This window comes from Schistocerca gregaria, chromosome 4, assembly GCF_023897955.1.
Source record: "Schistocerca gregaria isolate iqSchGreg1 chromosome 4, iqSchGreg1.2, whole genome shotgun sequence".
Lineage (NCBI taxonomy): Eukaryota > Metazoa > Arthropoda > Insecta > Orthoptera > Acrididae > Schistocerca > Schistocerca gregaria.
The window spans coordinates 563,246,292-563,264,821 of record NC_064923.1 but is presented as its reverse complement, the minus strand read 5'-3'; the positions used below and the strand labels follow the sequence as shown (position 1 = coordinate 563,264,821).

General features: G+C 42.0%; 1 protein-coding gene across 10 annotated transcripts in view; it reads left to right on the top strand.

The window, feature by feature from the left end:
* Positions 1-18,530, top strand: part of LOC126267989 (uncharacterized) — a 905,571-nt gene that overhangs the window by 756,424 nt on the left and 130,617 nt on the right. For all 10 annotated transcript variants that reach the window (XR_007549061.1, XR_007549060.1, XM_049973342.1 and 7 more), the window contains exons 17-18: positions 2,644-2,711; positions 14,333-14,438. Coding sequence is in view for 8 of the 10 variants with exons in the window: in XM_049973342.1 (XP_049829299.1) it covers positions 2,644-2,711; positions 14,333-14,438 (174 nt within the window). In the remaining 2 variants the exon portion in view is untranslated. The remainder of the gene's footprint in view (positions 1-2,643; positions 2,712-14,332; positions 14,439-18,530) is intronic.

Here is an 18,530-nt window from a genome sequence, read left to right as displayed (position 1 = left end):
AACATTTTTTTTAAAACTAGACTTCATATTGGTTACGGTAATTTGAGATCCCATATGTCCATTTGCCACCCTTCGTTTGTGTTTAAAAATGGGGACAAAAATTTATTGTGTAATTTCTAGGGAGTCTTGTTTCTTTTCGCGCTCAAACATTTGGCAAAAAGGACTGTTTTATCTTGACGCAAGCAACTTTCTACTCCGTAAAGCACGGCATTCTGTCGCAACGGTGGAGCCTGCCGTGCTTTACAGGGCAGGGCTCTAAATCGCCCTCGTGGTGATGGTTATCCAGAACCTCGATTGCCGCTCCAACTTTGTGACGTGCATGTTACAGAGCCGCGTATGTTTCACTAATACCATGCTGCCCTCCGTGCATTGTGTGTCAGTTATTTCTGTCGGACAACAGTTAGGGAGAGGCGGTGAAACCTTTAGTTTTGTACAATGTGTACATTAATGTTTTAAAGAAAAGTAACTATAGTATGCAACAGACTATAAACTGTGCTGTACCGTGCCCATCACAATGTACTATGCCACCCTAGAATAAACTGTGAAAGAAAAAAAGCTGAACCATGACACAGCCAGTGGGTGGAGTTAATACAAAACTAGGTCTAGCATAAGTGAGAAACCAACTTACAAAATAGATATCTTTTTCGTTATTGGCTTTGAAGTTACAGATAATTGTTACAGGATTGAAGAACATTTCCTCACCTTGGAACTGTAAACATATCATGCTTAACTGCTGAATCTCCATATGGACCGAATAGAAACTAAAATTCTGTGCTGAAGTTGCTCTGTTGACTTAAATTCGTGAATTGGCGACCAGTGTGCGCGATGCGCTGTTGCACGCTGTCCCGACCCCCCACACGTACGCAACACGCAACACACCGCGACTGGGCGGGTCGAGCCACCGTTGCAGGGGCGAAAGTAGCAGTTTCAGCGTTTGCTGAAATGTTCAGCAAATGTTTTGAAAGTTTCGATACGAACGCGACCGACTGAGAACTCACCCAAATCTATATCATCTGCTGTATTCCATTTACCTAAAGTGAAAGAAGTGTTAAAACTTTTTGCCTGGTGGTGCAGCTGCTCACGTAGTTTCAGTTTCAGTAGTTCCATCTCGTCTTCCGCTGCAACCAGCAGCCCTTCAAATTCACACATACGCATGCAGGCTTTCATCTTATTACTGTTTATTTGTGCGGAACTGCAAGAATCTCTTTCTGTACAAATCATATCGCAATCATAAAGCAAGAAGAAAGCTTGACCTGCGTTATAAACTAAGAAACCTATATACCTGACAAAAGTGTTAGATTCTCTCCATCCTTAAATTAAACATGCTGGCAGTGAATCTTAAGAATTCAAACAGCCCTAACAACAAAATCTGTGTATATTTCGGAAGTATGAGTACAGAACAATATTTTTTCTAAGTTGTTGATAACTCTGCAATTATTTTCCACCTGCAATAGCTTAGTACTCAGGAATTTTTTTTCTGGTATGCGTGTGTTAACCATGAACAGTCTGATGCGAGTATATTTTTAATTGTGTTTCACTAATTTTTAGTACGGACGTAATCTAGTGGTAATTATTAAGAATCTCTTAACTGTCAGTAAATATTCCGAGTATACTTTATTTTGCAAATCTTACACTTTCTCTTAATTGTACGTTAATCTGTTTTATTTGCTCATATTACATTCATTTTTACTAATATTATGATTGTAATGGGAGCAAAAATATTTTTCTATATTGTTACGATTTAACAGTTTCGTATATTGTATCTGATATATTCGCTTCATTATATGTCACTTTACGCTGTAGCAGTCTATGTAACAATGTTTGTAATTTTTTTTTTTTTTACTTGTCCTACATCCAAGCAAATTTCTCGATGAAAACAAAAGATTGTAAATAAATGAATACAATATTTGAAAGCTGCTGTACGAATGTTGTATACAATGAATTCACATGGTTTACGGATTTCTCAACCTGCCTATGATGGACGAAGGAAGGGAAATATATTGTTATGTTCTTGCTGAATTGTCTAGCAGAGACTTCGGAAAAGACAGTTGAGAATATTCTGAGTGTACTTCAGCCATGCGAAATTTATAATAACTACACAGGCAGCCCGTATTGTACATTTAGCGTGTGTCAATTTCGTTTTGTAAATCAGAGTTATGTTTGCTCTGAAGTAGGTGGGGTTTTATGTAAATTGTGTAACGCAACTTTCGAGCTCTGGAAGGATTTTATTTGTCGCAACTTTCGAACTCTGGAAGGGTTCTATTTATTGCTCGTTCTCAACAGTACCATCAACTACTTTTGTGTCATAAGTGAAATGCGTATGTAGCAAAAAGGTTAAATAATATAAGCCAGATGCCGTTCTTAAGCTAATGTGAGTTTGCTAGCCACCGTTGCATTTTATGAGTGATTCCATAAGCCATAGAGCCAGCTGCCTGTTTACTGGCTGCATTACGGATTGAACTGATGTCTACCATACTTATTCCATACAATGAAACAGGAGAATAAATGTTAATTGTTGCTATTATTTTCTGTTGGCCCGCTTTGAGAATACAGAAACGCAGAATACAACAATGTTTCATTCCAGTAGAGCTAGTGAAAAATTGAAGTGTCGAATAATCACTTCCTGTTTCGCCTTCATTACAGAAAAACTCCTCAACTCGGAGGGACGTGAACTGCGGCGCGCCCTGTTCTCACTGAAGCAGATCTTCCAGGTGAGTCTCGCAATCTGTGAACAGTGTGTGGGGAAAACTTTGCTCGCCTGCCACCATCAGAAATTCTGTACAATCATAATCAGCACTTTTTGCTTGTAAATATCAGGTTAACGTTCCAGTCATACACTATTAAGAGCACCTACTTAGAAGCATTGGAACTGGTTGAAAAATCTACGAAATATGGCGATGGGGGTCATATATGCCACTCGTACGTTGAGGGTTACAGTATATAATGTTAAAGAGAAATAAGATAATACTTACGTTTTACACTTCATATATCATGCATAGAAACAGTAATTTTAAAAGATTATGTTTTATTAACTTTCACTTTCCTTGCTAGTGTTCTAGATTTTAGGTTTATTTTTGTTGTTGCGTTCTCAATGTTGTATCATCTGTAAAATCGTTATTTTTCCTCATCTCAAATAAATAAATCTCGTAACAGATGGCGCAATGTCTACACTGATGGAGATGTTTCACGTACTGATGGCACATTAGACTGATAAAGTCAGTTGCTTTAATTAATTCGTAATCTTGTCAATTAAGCTTATACTTAATAGCTTGTCAATAATAGGTGTATATCAGGGAGGGCCCAACGATTCGACTCGCGTGTGGCGTCCGTGCACGTAAGCCAATGTGTCGCACCTGAGTGCACACTTTCCGCTCTACCGCGCCGCACTGTCTGAGCGGGAAGAAAGCTAAAAGGCGAAAGCGCCGATGCGGCAAACGGCTTTGTTCCATATTTCTCAACAATATAGGTAAAAAAACAAATTTTCGGTATTATTTAACTATTTTTGATGTGCCCTCTCACTGAGCGTAGTTTGTAGTCAACTCTACTTAAAATCCATTCCTGATCTACTTTTCGTTTTACTTTCCTTTTTTCTCCTGAAATTCAACAATAGCATGTCTTAAATCGAAAATTCGGTGCAGGCATGTCTTTGACTTAACTAGCGCACGAGGGCTATTCGGAAAGTAAGGTACGATCGGACGCGAAATGGTAACGTCAGTGAAACTCCGATACAGATTGCACAGATGTGTTGGGCTGTGTCTCTAGCTTGCCCATCGATTGCGTCTTGTCGCTCTCTTCTGTTCTGAGCGCACAGTGAGCTAGTAAAGATGCCTAAAAATAGTGTCTCCCGCCAAGTACGAGGGCCTGTAGAGAGATTTCGCCTGATTTCATGCACCCCACATAACATGACTGTCATGCGTTTCCTTCTCCATGACAATTCTCGACCGCACTCTGCAGGGGCAATGAAGAAGATCCTGCAGCGTTTTCGATGGGAAGTGTTTAATCACCCACCACACAGCCCGTAATTGGCTGAGTTTCATCTCTGCTCACGTGAAACACTGTCTATGAACGCAACATTTTGGCACAACCAGTGCCGAGAACTGGCGGAAAGCACAAGTGGCTGACGAAGGTACTGGAAAGATGTTGAATTCGGAACGGCGACTACGTAGAGAAGTAGCTGGAAGGTGTAGCTAATTGTTTCTAATAAAAAGTTTTTGATTTTCACATAGGTTTCCATTTCGCGACCGATCAGACCTTACTTTTCGAGTAGCCCTCGCACATTGCAGTAATATGACATCGCCACAATCTTCGTTCATTTCCGTAAAAACATATTGAAACTGACAATGTAATAATGCGAGCGATTCGAAAATTTTGATATTCACACCACCAATTCTATCACATCTTCTATACCTGCATATTTAACACAAAAGTGCTTCTTGTTGTACAGAACAATGAATCCCATATACACCGTATGTCCATCGTTATCTTTCATCGTCAACTAAATCCTTAAATTCTTTGTGCGTGGTATTGTTGTGCTGTTTCGTGGCAAATTTGTGGTGCCCGTCGATTATGCACAAGAGTCTTCTCATCCTTCTTCTGTTATTCCCATTCGTTTTTAGAGAACTGCTCAAGGAAATTGCAGGATGGTTCCTGTGAAATGTGGTATCCGATTTCCATCCCCATTTCGAGCATGTGCTCAGCCCCTCAAGACCTCGTCGTCACGGGACGTTAAACCCTAATCTTGCTTCCTTCCTTTTATGTCCACTGTACAGTATGTGAGAATTATTTTCATCTGCATCCACGTCTGCATTCCACATGATAACTCTCGATGTGCAGGGGTTACATCATCATTGCCCTTCTTTTCCTTTGTTGCTGGTGCATTGGAAGAACGACTGCCGGTAAATATCAATATGAGCTCTGGTTTTCAAGTCGTTGGGTGTCTCCGTAACGAACTGTCACCGACTAAACAATGATGATGATGATGATGAGTCCCATACTCCGTTTACCGAGCGTAGGGGAGCGACGCGGGAGACCCGCGCCGCCATACTAGGCAAGGTCCTAGTGGAGGTGGTTTGCCATTGCCTTCCTCCGACCGTAATGGGGATGATTGATGATGATGATGAAGACGACACAAACACCCAGTCATCACGAGGCACGTGAAAAATCCCTGACCCCGCCGGGAATCGAACCCGGGACCCCGTGCTCGGGAAGCGAGAACGCTACCGCGAGACCACGAGCTGCGGACTAAACAATAGCATGAGGAAATGCGCCGTTCTTTTTGGATCTTATCTATTTCTTCTTCTTAATCTTACCTTTTGGACGAGTGGTTGGGAAGCGAGTGAGACAGGGATGTAGCCTATCCCCGATGTTATTCAATCTGTATATTGAGCAAGCAGTGAAGGAAACAAAATAAAAATTCGGAGTAGGAATTAAAAACCATGGAGAAGAAATAAAAACTTTGAGGCTCGCCGATGGCATTGTAATTCTGTCAGAGACAGCAAAGGACGTGGAAGAGCAGCTTAACGGAATGGACAGTGTCTTGAAAGGAGGGTTTAAGATAAACATCAACAAAAGCAAAACGAGGATAATGTAATGTAGTCGAATTAAGTCGGATGATGCTGAGGGAATTAGATTAGGAAATGAGACACTGAAAGTAGTAAATGAGTTTTGCTATTTGGGGAGCAAAATAACTGATGATGGTCGAAGTAGAGAGGATATAACATGTAGACTGGCAATGGCAAGGAAAGCGTTTCTGAAGAAGAGAAATTTGTTAACATCGAGTATAGATTTAAGTGTCAGGAAGACATTTCTGAAAGTATTTGTATGGAGTGTAGCCATGTATGGAAGTGAAACGTGGACGATAAATAGTTTAGACAGTAAGAGAATAGCTTTTGAAATGTGGTGCTACAGAAGAATGCTGGAGATTAGATGGGTAGATCACATAACTAATGAAGAGATATTGAATAGAATTGGGGTGAATAGAAATTTGTGGCACAACGTGACTAGAAGAAGGGATCGGTTGATAGGACATATTCTGAGGCAGCAAGGGACACCAATTTAGTATTGGACGGCAGCGTGGAGGGTAAAAACCGTAGAGGGAGACCAAGAGATGAATACACTAAACAGATTCAGATGTAGGTTGCAGTAGGTACTGGGAGATGGAGCTTGCACAGGATAGAGTAGTATGGAGAGCTGCTTCAAACCAGTGTCTGGACTGAAAACAACAACAACAACAACAACAACAACAACCTGACTGATGAGCAGTATTCAAGCTCTCTCTTTTGCAGACGAATGTAATTTTCTTTGGATACTTCCGGTAAATTTCAACTGTGCATCTGCTTTTTCCACAATTAGTTTTATGTCTCAGATCCCCTCTAGAGCACTCCGGACACATATTTGTAGGAAAACTATAAGGAAAAAAGGAAAAAAAAAACACCACTAAGGGATTATCGAATGGGACGGGAATCGGTAGATGTAATGTACACGTACAAACAAACTAATTATTAAAATAAAAAAAAATGGATTACTTATTCAAGAGGACGAGCTTCACAAATTGAGCAAGTCAATAACGCATTGGTCCTCCTCTGGCCCTTGTGCGAGCAGTTATTCGGCTTCCCATTTATTGATAGGGTTGTTGGATGTGCCAAATTCTGTGTAATTGGCACGTTAGATCGTTCAAATCCCGAGCTGGTTGGAGGGTCCTGCCCATAATAATCCAAACATTCTCAACTGGGGAGAGATCCGGCGACCTTGCTCGCCAAGGTAGGATTTGGCAAGCACAAACACTAGAAAAATGGTTCAGATGGCTGTAAGCACTATGGGACTTAACATCGGAGGTCATCAGTCCCCTAGACTTAGAACTACTTAAACCCAACTAAGGTAAGGACATCACACACATCCACACCCGAGGCACCAAAGGGATCTTACTACGAAAAGAAATGGCACCTTAGAGCATCTCCAGACACATCTTCACTGGTCATTTGGTCTCATTTCAAAGCGTGAATGATCACTGAAGACAATTCCTCTCCAGTTATTGATATTCCAGACCGAAGACGTATCTAGAGACATCGCGGATAGTGGCGGGATACCTACATGATTGTCGCCTGCCATACGTCCCGAGAACGAGGAATAATGGTGTGTGTCGCCATTTCTTTTCAGAGCAGGACCCCTTTGGTTGTTATTCGCGTCACACTTACAGTATAGCGAAATGTCGTCGATTTTCTAAACCCCGTTTTGTTGCCCTTAATGGCAAGCCATTCTCGGCTTAAATTTGAACAAAATAATGCCCACCCGCAAACTGTGAGAGTTTCTACTCCTTGTTTTCATGCTTTCCAAACCCCACCTGACCAGCAAGTTCGCCAGATCTCTCCTCAAACGGGAATAATTGGGGTATTATCGGCAGGGTGCTCCAACAATCTCGGGATTGTGATGATATATCGAGCTAGTTAGACAGAATTTTCACGATATCCCTCAGGAGAACATCCATCAGCTATATCAATCAATGCTGAGCCGAATAAATGCTTGCATAAGGGCCAGAGGTGGACCATCTCTTTACTGATCTGTTCAATTTATGAAGCTCTTTCTCTTGAACAAATCATCCACTGTTTCTGAAACTGTAATCCTTTGTTTTTCTGTACATGTACATCACATCTACCGATTTCCATCCCATTCAAGTAATTCCTTCGTGGTAACTTTTTTTTCCCCTCTTGGAGTTCATATACGGTTATTACTGTCCCCAGTACTTTATCGTCAATCTTTTCATCGAACACCTTCGTTGATGGTCAACTGCCAGTCCCTGCAACAAACGTCGATCCTCTGTTGTTGCATTTACACAAAACACAACTCAGGAAAACGAAAACTGCATTTCGGAATCTTTTTAGCTACATTGCCATGTATCTGGACGTATGCCGGTCACTTCTGCTTCTGGCACAACGCTCGCAACCAGCGGGTAGCCTGCCCTCTTGCCGCAGGCGCTCCTTCACCAGAGGCAGTCGAGAGCCGAGCGTCGCTAGTACACCGCGTGTTACGGAAACTTTACTGCAGACAAATCTCAACACACCAGTTGACATGCCGACCTCTGTCGGGCGCCACCAGGGGCACCAACCTCGCATTCAACAGCACGCGCATCGCCTGGAGCGGCGCTGCCATCGCGAGGTCTACATCGCACCTGTGCTCACCGAGCGCCACACGATTACAAGCTACGCCACGCCTATGGCTAGTCATCGCTTTTGGAGGCTTTGCCCGTCCAGCGCTGGAATTTCCCGAACTCGGTGCCTCAGTGGCCGTTGCAGTTAACCATCACGACACACTTCACGATTCGCCCACGAGACTCAGAGGGCCATAGACACGGGTTCACAGGTAGATGCCGCGTTTCTTGACTTCTGCAAGGCGTTTGACACAGTTCCCCACAGTCGTTTAATGAACAAAGTAAGAGCATACGGACTATCAAACCAATTGTGTGATTGGATTGAAGAGTTCCTAGGTAACAGAACGCAGCATGTCTTTCTCAATGGAGAGAAGTCTTCCGAAGTAAGAGTGATGTCAGGTGTGCCGCAGGGGAGTGTTGCTATTCACAATATACATAAATGACCTAGTGGATGACATCGGAAGTTCACTGAGGCTTTTTGCAGATGATGCTGTGGTGTATCGAGAGGTTGCAACAATGAAAAATTGTACTGAAATGCAGGAGGATCTGCAGCGAATTGACGCATGGTGCACGGAATGGCAGTTGAATCTCAATGTAGACAAGTGTAATGTGCTGCGAATACATAGAAAGATAGATCCCTTATCATTTAGCTACAAAATAGCAGGTCAGCAACTGGAAGCAGTTAATTCCATAAATTATCTGTGAGTAGGCATTAGGAGTGATTTAAAATGGAATGATCATATAAAGTTGATCGTCGGTAAAGCAGATGCCAGACTGAGATTCATTGGAAGAATTCTAAGGAAATGCAATGCGAAAACAAAGGAAGTAGGTTACAGTACGCTTGTTCGCCCACTGCTTGAATACTGCTCAACAGTGTGGAATCCGTACCAGATAGGGTTGATAGAAGAGATAGAGAAGATCCAACGGAGAGCAGCGCGCTTCGTTACAGGATCATTTAGTAATCGCGAAAGCGTTACGGAGATGATAGATAAACTCCAGTGGAAGACTTTGCAGGAGAGACGCTCAGTAGCTCGGTACGGGCTTTTGTTAAAGTTTCGAGAACGTACCTTCACCGAAGAGTCAAGCAGAATATTGCTCCCTCCTACGTATATCTCGCGAGGAGACCATGAGGATAAAATCAGAGAGATTAGAGCACACACAGAGGCATGCCGACAATCCTTCTTTCCACAAACAATACGAGACTGGAATAGAAGGGAGAACCGATAGAGGTACTCAGGGTACACTCCGCCACACATCGTCAGGTGGCTTGCGGGGTATGGATGTAGTTGTAGATGGACTAGCGTCACGAGCCTTCCAGATCACTACAGACACTTGACTACGTCACATTACCATGTCAGAAGGATCCCGTTCAATTGCATCATTCAGAAGCTACTTTATAGGGAAATTCGTTCTACCTGTGCTGTGTTAATAAAGTGTCACTTTCAAGGTGCTTGGGAATTCATCAATTGTTGCAATGAGCTTGCCGCTCAGGATACTATAGTTTCTAGTCTCGTCCACCACGTGGCCATGACATTCTTCTACTCGTGCCTGTTGACGATGATTCCACTACTCTGCACGTTGCTGACATGGGACTCTACTCAAAGTGGTACTAGTCTTAAGTTGCTGGTAAGGATGAAGTCTACAAGCTGCAACAATAGGTGTCATCTCACACAACTATCCTACCCAACTGCTGCCGTTCTCTCAGTTGTGCCCGACACTGGCCTGCAGCTTTGCACCTTCACCATGAAGATGCGTCCATGGCCGGCCTTCCACGCAAGGGTGACACAGCGCAGGACAAATCATTTGGCGCCAAGGGCATGCCTTTATTCCCACAGCACCAGACCTAGTCTACCACCCAGTTGCCTCCTCCTCTGGCCACGAGCCTGACACTGCTTCCACTGCCCTGTGCCTTCACCAAGAAGGTGCGACCATAGCCGACCTTCCTCACGAGGGTGGCACATAACACTATTTGGGACCGAGATTGCTGTCTGTGTTGCCTCTAGACGCACCCAACATTACCTAAATGCTCTGCACCTTCGCTGCGCAACCGCAGCCATAGTTGGTTTCATTCACACAGTGCCAGGACTCGTCTGTTATCCAGCCACTGCCTTCTCCCTGACCGCACCCGAGGCTGTTGCCACTACCTTTGCCAAGAAGATGCTGCCATGACTGGTCTTCCTCACGAGTATGGCTTAACACATCGTTCCTGCTTTCTTCTGGGTGCTTGTAGCTACATGCTGATTTCTTCTTCGCTTCTTTGAGTACTCCATACTCTCATCTACACCTACCTACATCTACATACACACTCTGCAAGCCACCGTACGAGGCGTGGCGGAGGGTACCCTGTATCACAACTATTTGTTTCCTTTCAAGTTCCACTCGCAGATAGAGAGAGGGAAACAAGAGTATCTGTATGCCTCCATCTGAGCCCCAATTTCTCTTACTTTATCTTCATGGTCCCTGTGCGAAATGTATGTTCTTTGAAATGAATGTCTTCTTCACTCCAGGGATTCCTACTTGGGCTCCAAGAAGCATATCTGTAACAACTGCATGTTGATCGACCTACCGATAACTAGTCTAGCAGCTCGCCTCTGTGTTTCTTCAATCAATTATATCAATCTGATCTGGTGCGGATCCCAAACACTCGAGCAGTATTCAAGAACAGGCCTCGCTAGCGTCCTATATGCGGTCTCCTTTACAGATGAACCACACATTCCTAAAATTCTCCCACCAAACCAAAGTCGAACATTCGCCTTCCCTAACGCAATCCTCATTTTATAGCACTTTGCAATGCTACAGCTAGATATTTAAACGACGTGACTGTGGCAAGAAAGACACTACTAATGACGTATCCGAAAATTAGGGTTTGTTTTTCCTACTCATCCTCATTAACTAACATTTTTCTACATTAAGAACCAACTACAAATTTTGTCTAGGTCATATTGAATCAACGTACAGTCATTTATTTTGGATACCTTCCTGTACACCACAGCATTATCACTGAAAATCCAAAGATTGCTGCTCTCCATATCTGCCAGATCATTTATGAATATACAAAACGACAGTCTTGAGAATGAGATTTTCATTCTGCAACGGAGTGTGCGCTGATATGAAACTTCCTGGCAGATTAAAACTGTTTGCCGAACCGAGACTCGAACTCGGGATCTTTACCTTTCGTAGGCAATTTCTCTACTATCTGAGCTACCCAAGCACGACTCACGACCTGTCCTCGCAACTTCAATTCTGCCAGTATCTCGTCTCCTACCTTCCAAACTTCAAAGAAGCTCTTCTGCGCAGAAGAAGGTAGGAGACGAGATACTGGCGGAATTGAAGTTGTGAGGACGGGTCGTGAGTCGTGCTTGGGTAGCTCAGATGGTAGAGTAATTTCCCCCGAAAGGTAAAGGTCCCGAGTTCGAGTCTCGGTCCGCACACAGTTTTAATCTGCCAGGAAGTTTCACATCAGCGCACTCTCCACTGCAGAGTGAAAATCTCATTTAAGAGCTTCTTATTTTGGGTTTTGGCCAGTTCTCAGACCCAAGAATAATATGAGGTTGAGAACTTTCCTGGAGGGCAGTAAATTCGGGAAGTGTGTTACGAATATTTTGGCGATTTACTGATAAAATTTTTACAGTGAACCGTCCTGTCTCTGAATGCGGCCTGATTTACTTACATGTGTATCGACAGGCCAGTGTTGGCGAGAGTACCTTAAATGATTTCCTATCCTTAAAAACAACCATGTGCACTCCACAAGCACTCTGCTACGGGAGTAGCTGCTTCCTTTGTGTGTCGCACCTCTGACCTATCAAGGGGAGTCTTACAAATCCCCAACCAATAACGCAGGCCCAGAAATCTGCAACTAAGACTGCCACGAGACGATTAAACCTTTGGTTGAGACCGTCCACTCAGTTCCAAACCAGAGGACCTCAGTCAACTCTGAGAAAGATGCTGTGGATTGTGAGCTCCGCTTGCACCCTGTATGCTAGGCGACCTGTCTTCACCACCTTCACCAGCCACTCGTAAGAACTGAAGATGGCCTCAGAACCCATGCGACATGCATCACTGGTGCCGATTTAGGGCACAGCTTCCAGAGGGCTTCACACTAATTGCTCAACGGCCACATCTCAGACGGGGCCCACCAGCAAACATATCAAGTGCATATTGGCTTTGTTTCCAGCCCTGAACGCTGTCATCCTAAGCGGCATCATAACACGTCTAACTTTGAGCTCCCAGTAATTAGCAAATCCCCTTCTTATGTGCTCCTACACATGCCACAGTGACGTCTTTCTCTCCAGACTGCGAAGTCGTCGGATATGATGTGTGCAGAAGCACGAAAGAACGAAGGCCAATAGAAAGACCTGGAATGGCGGGAAAGTCATCGGTGCGTGTGGTGTACGCAGGAGCACGAAGTAGTAGAGCCAGCAGGGAGACTCGGAGTGGCAAGAAAGTCATCTCCCTGGGGTATGTAGGAGCAGTTTCCCACAGTTCAGTTGGCCATCTAAAGGCAGCTTCGAAGCCTGGGTGGTAGGTACAATTTGTGCCAACTTATTTACGATCTGCAGTGGGCTATGCTTGATGCATTTAACACACACTGACAGAGACTTCATTCAGAAAATATACAGAGAGCAACCTGGCCTTCCTTTTCATTGTGTCAGCTATTTTCCTAAGAATCACCATTATCTGTCTAACATTTGAGTTCGCAATGACTGACATGCTCACCTGCGGGTTTTACTGGGCTTCGCAGAAAGACCATCCACAGGATAAACAAACAGTTACACTGGCTTAGATGCCCTTTCTGCAGTGGTGAACACCTTGTATTTGCTTCTGAGGTGTAAGAGAATTGCTGTGCAAGTAGTATCCACATTTTTCTTCCACCAAGAGGTTCACAAATCCTCCATTCTCTGCTATTCACCCTCATGCAGGGACAAACCAGCCAGGTTTTATGCGTATGAAATGCAGCAATGGCAGGGTTTCTGGGTAGATCCCAAGTGCACCGTGCCCTTTGTGGCTGGTGCTCCAATACTTTTGCATTCCAAGGCAATAATTGACCCGTGTCAACCATTGCCACCTTTGAATAGTTGCCTCCTTAGCTTGATCTGTTTCTGGACTTTCTGTGTATTTCTTGCTTCACATAGAATGAACAAAATCCACAGATATCTCTCACTGAGTAGAATTATACGATAAAACAGGTAAAGTTATAATCTAAGCTGTGATAGACTAATTTAAGACTATGGGTAAACTGCTATAACAAGAGATCAAACTTTATGACCGTGGCACTGCAGGTACAGCAATGCTGACCTATTAAAATTACCAGCTACAAAGAATGAAAATAGGAAATAGAGATGAGCAGTGATGATAATCTTGAACCCTTCTGGAAGAACAAAATGTGAAACAGCTGGATGAACACACACACAAACACACACACACACACACACACACACACACACACACACACACACACACAGAGAGAGAGAGAGAGAGAGAGAGAGAGAGAGAGAGAGAGAGTCAAAAATAATGTCATTTCTTACAAGGCATGTGTATGTTGTAAAAATTAGCATCTAGAACAGTAATCACAAATTCAGGAGGTGCTCATGTTTGTGGTCATTACTTCATTAATGCTCATACCAGTAAAAGAACGGAGGTTATTCAAATTGTAAAACAGCTAAGTTTGTTGAATTCTGTTATGTGCTTCATATAACTGGTTCTAGCAGAGAAATATTTATTAAAGCACTAAATACCAGTGGGTGACTGTTTTTGTGTTGTACCACCAGGTTAAAAAAATTACTTTTGTTTTTTTGTACATACTTCGTATTTTATTATAGAAAATTGAGGAGTGCTCTTTCTAGGTTACAGTACAGTGTAGCCTATATGGATTTGACGCAATTTTGTAGGTACATGGAAGTGTATGTTTGATTAAAACTTGTGGTTGCCTGATAGTACCTCTAACATAGGACATAGTCAACATTTATGAAATACAAACAACTTCTCATCCAAAATTGTTGCATCAAGAAGCGATGGAAGAACACATTATTACCGTTTGTAATAACACACATCACTGAGTATTAATACATCTTAAGTTGTCACATTGCTGTTTGTATTGTGAATGAGAAACCTTTTGATGTACATAGAATTTTTCAGGAAATTTTCTGTAAATGTCTCTGATATTAAAACGCTTTTTTATTTCTTGTTTAGGAAGACAAAGACCTAGTCCATGAATTTGTTCAGAATGATGGCCTAGCATGCCTCATCAAAGTTGGCTCTGAAGCAGACCAGAATTACCAAAACTACATCCTAAGAGGTGAGTCAATCAAATAATGGCATTCATTATATTGCTATGAGTTATATTGTACATATCAACAGTTATCTTGAAGAAATAACAGTAAAGGAAGGCAGAATATTTCCAATAAATCATAAACAAATACAATGAGGCGACGAAAAGTCATGGGATGCCTCCTTATATCATACTGGACCCGCTTTGCCCGGAATATTGCAGCAACTCAACATGGCATGGACTCAACAAGTCATTGAAAGCCACCTGAAGAAATATTCAGCCATGCTGCGTCATCAGCTGCCCATAATTGCGAATATGCTGCCGATGCAGGATTTTGTGCATAAATAATGTTCCACAAATGTTTAATGGGATTAATGTTAGGCGATCTGGGTGGTCAAATCAGTCACTCGAATTGCCCAGGATATTCTTCGAACCAATCATGATCATTTGTGGCACGATGACATGGCGCTTTGTCATCCATAGAAAGACCAGTGAAGAATGGTCTCCAAGTAGGTGATCACTCCAGTTGTCCCAGAGGACCCACTCCATTCCATGTAAACACAGTCCACACCTTTATGGAGCTACCACCAGATTGTACATTTTTCTTGTTGACAACTTGGGTCTAGGTTTTGTGGGGTCTGTGCCAAACTCGAAGCCTACCGACTCATCTGACCAGGCCACAAATAGTAAAGAGTAGAGACCAGATTATATGCATCATAAAAACCTTAGAATGCACATGCAAATGTGCAAGAAAAACGCTTAATATGCATTAAAAGTGTCGAAATATCCTAGATCAAATAGTAGAAAAACATGATAGTTATTGCGTGCATTAGATCTCAAAAGTAGAACCTGTGCATATCAGTTACGAGGAATACGCGAAAAATCGGCGTATTTAGATCGCTGATCTCATTTTCTGAATACTTGCTGGTAGAGACTAGGAAAGGGGGCATTTCTGGGATTATTTTCTAAAAATTTGCAAAATGGGGTTGTATACCGTATTTCAAGAATTGTTCCTTCTTCGCTATTGTCGGTAACGAGCGGATGTGAGTGAATCGCAGCGAAACAATCGATATGTACAGGACCAACTTCGAGATATAGCGCACGCAGAGGGGCACGCTCAAAAACTCTATAACACTTTTTCTGAAAAGTCAACATACAATCATGAATTTTTGGACAAACTTGACTTTTAATTAATACTATTAGACCAACGCATCATTTACAGTTTATTTTACATTTTTCTACTATTGTAAACATAAACGACCAAGTACTGTTCCAAACGTTCAATAGTAAGATTGTGACTTCGATTACTCAAAACATTTATATAAGTAGAACAGGACCATTCTACATCAACTGAGATAACTGGGCAGTATTTGAATTTGGGTTCTACGTTGGCACTTGCTGTTTCTGGGTAAAGTTCATCCGTCCTATTAGTAAAAATTTTAAATTTGGCACAAGGGTTCAAAGCTTGAGTTATTGTTTAAATGTTTTCAAACTTTTCTTTAAGTTTTCTTGGGAATACCTCCGGCAATGAGGAGCTCACAAGAATAATTTTATTTATTAACTGAATAATTTCATTCAACGACAAACCTTGAATTTCAAGCTTTATGATACTTGCAGATAAATGGGAAAAATTATTGCTAATCACAGCTATGTCTTTTTTTTAATACCGAAGTGATTAAAAGCTTCCTTGATGAAATCAGTGTATTAATATTTACATTCACAAACGTGGGACGTACTTCTTCAGCAAGGCGATGTTCTCCATAAGCAAAGCACGTCACATGAATCAGATTGGGATAAAATACAAGGAGGTCATTTCCTGCTTTGATTATATAGGGAGCCACATCTGAAATAAGATTCTGGAAATATTTTTCTCATACCCTCATTCACAAATCTGGCAATCGTAGAATGATTTAACTTTTCCAAGTTCTTTGTAGGCCGTAAAATAGGAAGAAGGCTCTTCTTTTAAAGCACCAACAATTAAATTTGCTATGTAACGGCCATAGGTGTCTGTATTTTCGTCAACTGAAATCCGGATAATGCTGTCCTTGAATTCATTGCATATTTCTTCCAGAATTTTTACTTTGATTGTCGGTATGTAATTTTTGCGCGATATTGATTCATTTGGTGTATTTTGATTTAAGCAGTATTTGCGCACGAAGCCTTTGAGGATAGGTTTTGTAAGTTTGTGAAGAGGAATATTGTTTGCAACGAATGCTTCACACAGATCCTTGTTAACCGACTTTTTTCGTTACCTTCGGACAAATTTCTGCTACTGCAACTTGCTGTTATCAAAAATTGTTATCGTGGTCCTTTCTTCTGCATTCCTGCGATATGAAGACTTGTCTTGACATCTGGTCTATTTGAAACTTTTTTTGCACAAAACGTTTTCTCAAAAGCTCTACGATACAATTCCGTTATATGTAAAATGTTTCAGTATGGTCAGCTATCCACGAAACGACGTTTCTTTTTTCTGGTGGCTTGGCGCACAATGCGTTATACACTACACGTCTTAAACACGTTCAACTGTGTACAAGTCAATAGAAAGCTAAACTGAAACAATGGACGTGCGACTAAAAACTTGCGTATTTCAGTTGTTGCCGACGCGTACGGCATGACAGCGGAGGGTATTACAGTTATAGTTCGTGGTCAATCTGTGAGACATCAAAACTAGATCGAGCTAGAGACCGCCCATCAAAAGTTTTAAAATATTGGAAACATTGAGCGAAAACATGGCATCGTCAATGGTTTTTAGTTAAAATATGCAACAGCCGGTGAATAAGAGCCAAATATGCATATGCAACATGCAAATGCATATAATCCAGTTTCTAGACTCGTGAGACTAGGAGAGGTCTACTCCAGCCATAGTCCACTAATGCCAAATTTTGCCACAATGTCGTAAGGGATATATTCATCGTATGTCCCATGTTGATTTCCGTGGTTATTTCATACAATGTTGCTTGTCTGTTATTACTGACAAATGTACACAAATGCCACTGCTCTTGGTTGTTAAATAAAGGCTTTCAGCCACTGTGTTGCCCGCAGTGCGAGGTATTGCCTGAAAGTTGGTATTCTCAGCACTTTCCTGACGCCTTCAATCTCAGAGTATCGAATTCCTTAGCAATTTCTGAAATGGAATGACCCATGCATTCAGAGTCTGTTAATTCCCGTCATGTAGTCATGATCACATCAGAAATCTTTTCATATCACTAACCTGAGTAATAGAATCCTTATTAGCTTGAAATCAAAGCTCTGGTATCATTTGTGTCTAGCTGTTGACTGTGTGGATGAGAGGTCATGATAGGACCAAGATAAATAAGTAACCATTCATTTAAATCAAATACTGACTACTTTGAAGTCCCTACTACCCTGTAAACGATAGCCTTCCGAAAATTCACAAGTACAGTGGCCTTGATACCACTTAGAAATGATTGCATTGGACAGTCACATGTTCTGTGCTGCAGAACATCTGAACTGGTATCCATTGACTTGGTACTATATAGCACTGCCTTTTCCACACTCCTGGGACACTGAACAACCTAAATTTAGTCTAAAATCTCTATAAACTGAAGTTTTTGAGCTACAGTGCTCACTTGTGTATTGATCAGCACATCATTCTGCACCCTTGAATACAATGCTTGTATCTCATTTCTAAGACTAATGTTATTGGGAGATACACCTTAATGAGTGAACCACAATTATGTTGTTATCCAACAGTAAAATTCATTTTCTGGGGTAAGGGGGTCATCAAAGAGGAGAGGTACTGACGAAAATCTCAACGAGGAAAGCAGAAGTGCAGGTGACATCCGCACCCAGCACAGAGACCAGGGTAACATGTAGGCTCATGGGGACAGAGGCAACATTTGAAGCTGCACCAGGAGAGAGAACAGGGAAAAGCTAGAAACTAGGAACTGATAACCAGTTTTTAATGGATTGTGCTACTTCACTTACATGTTTGTAGGCCATCTTGGGGTGAATAAATTCTACTTAAGGGTTCATCGCAGCTGATGTTTATGAGAAGATCCAAGCAGCATAGGAAGTAAAAATAGTGTTTGTACTTTCACAAGAAATATGATGTTGATCAAAAATATCAGAAGAAATCAATATTATTCACACTAAATA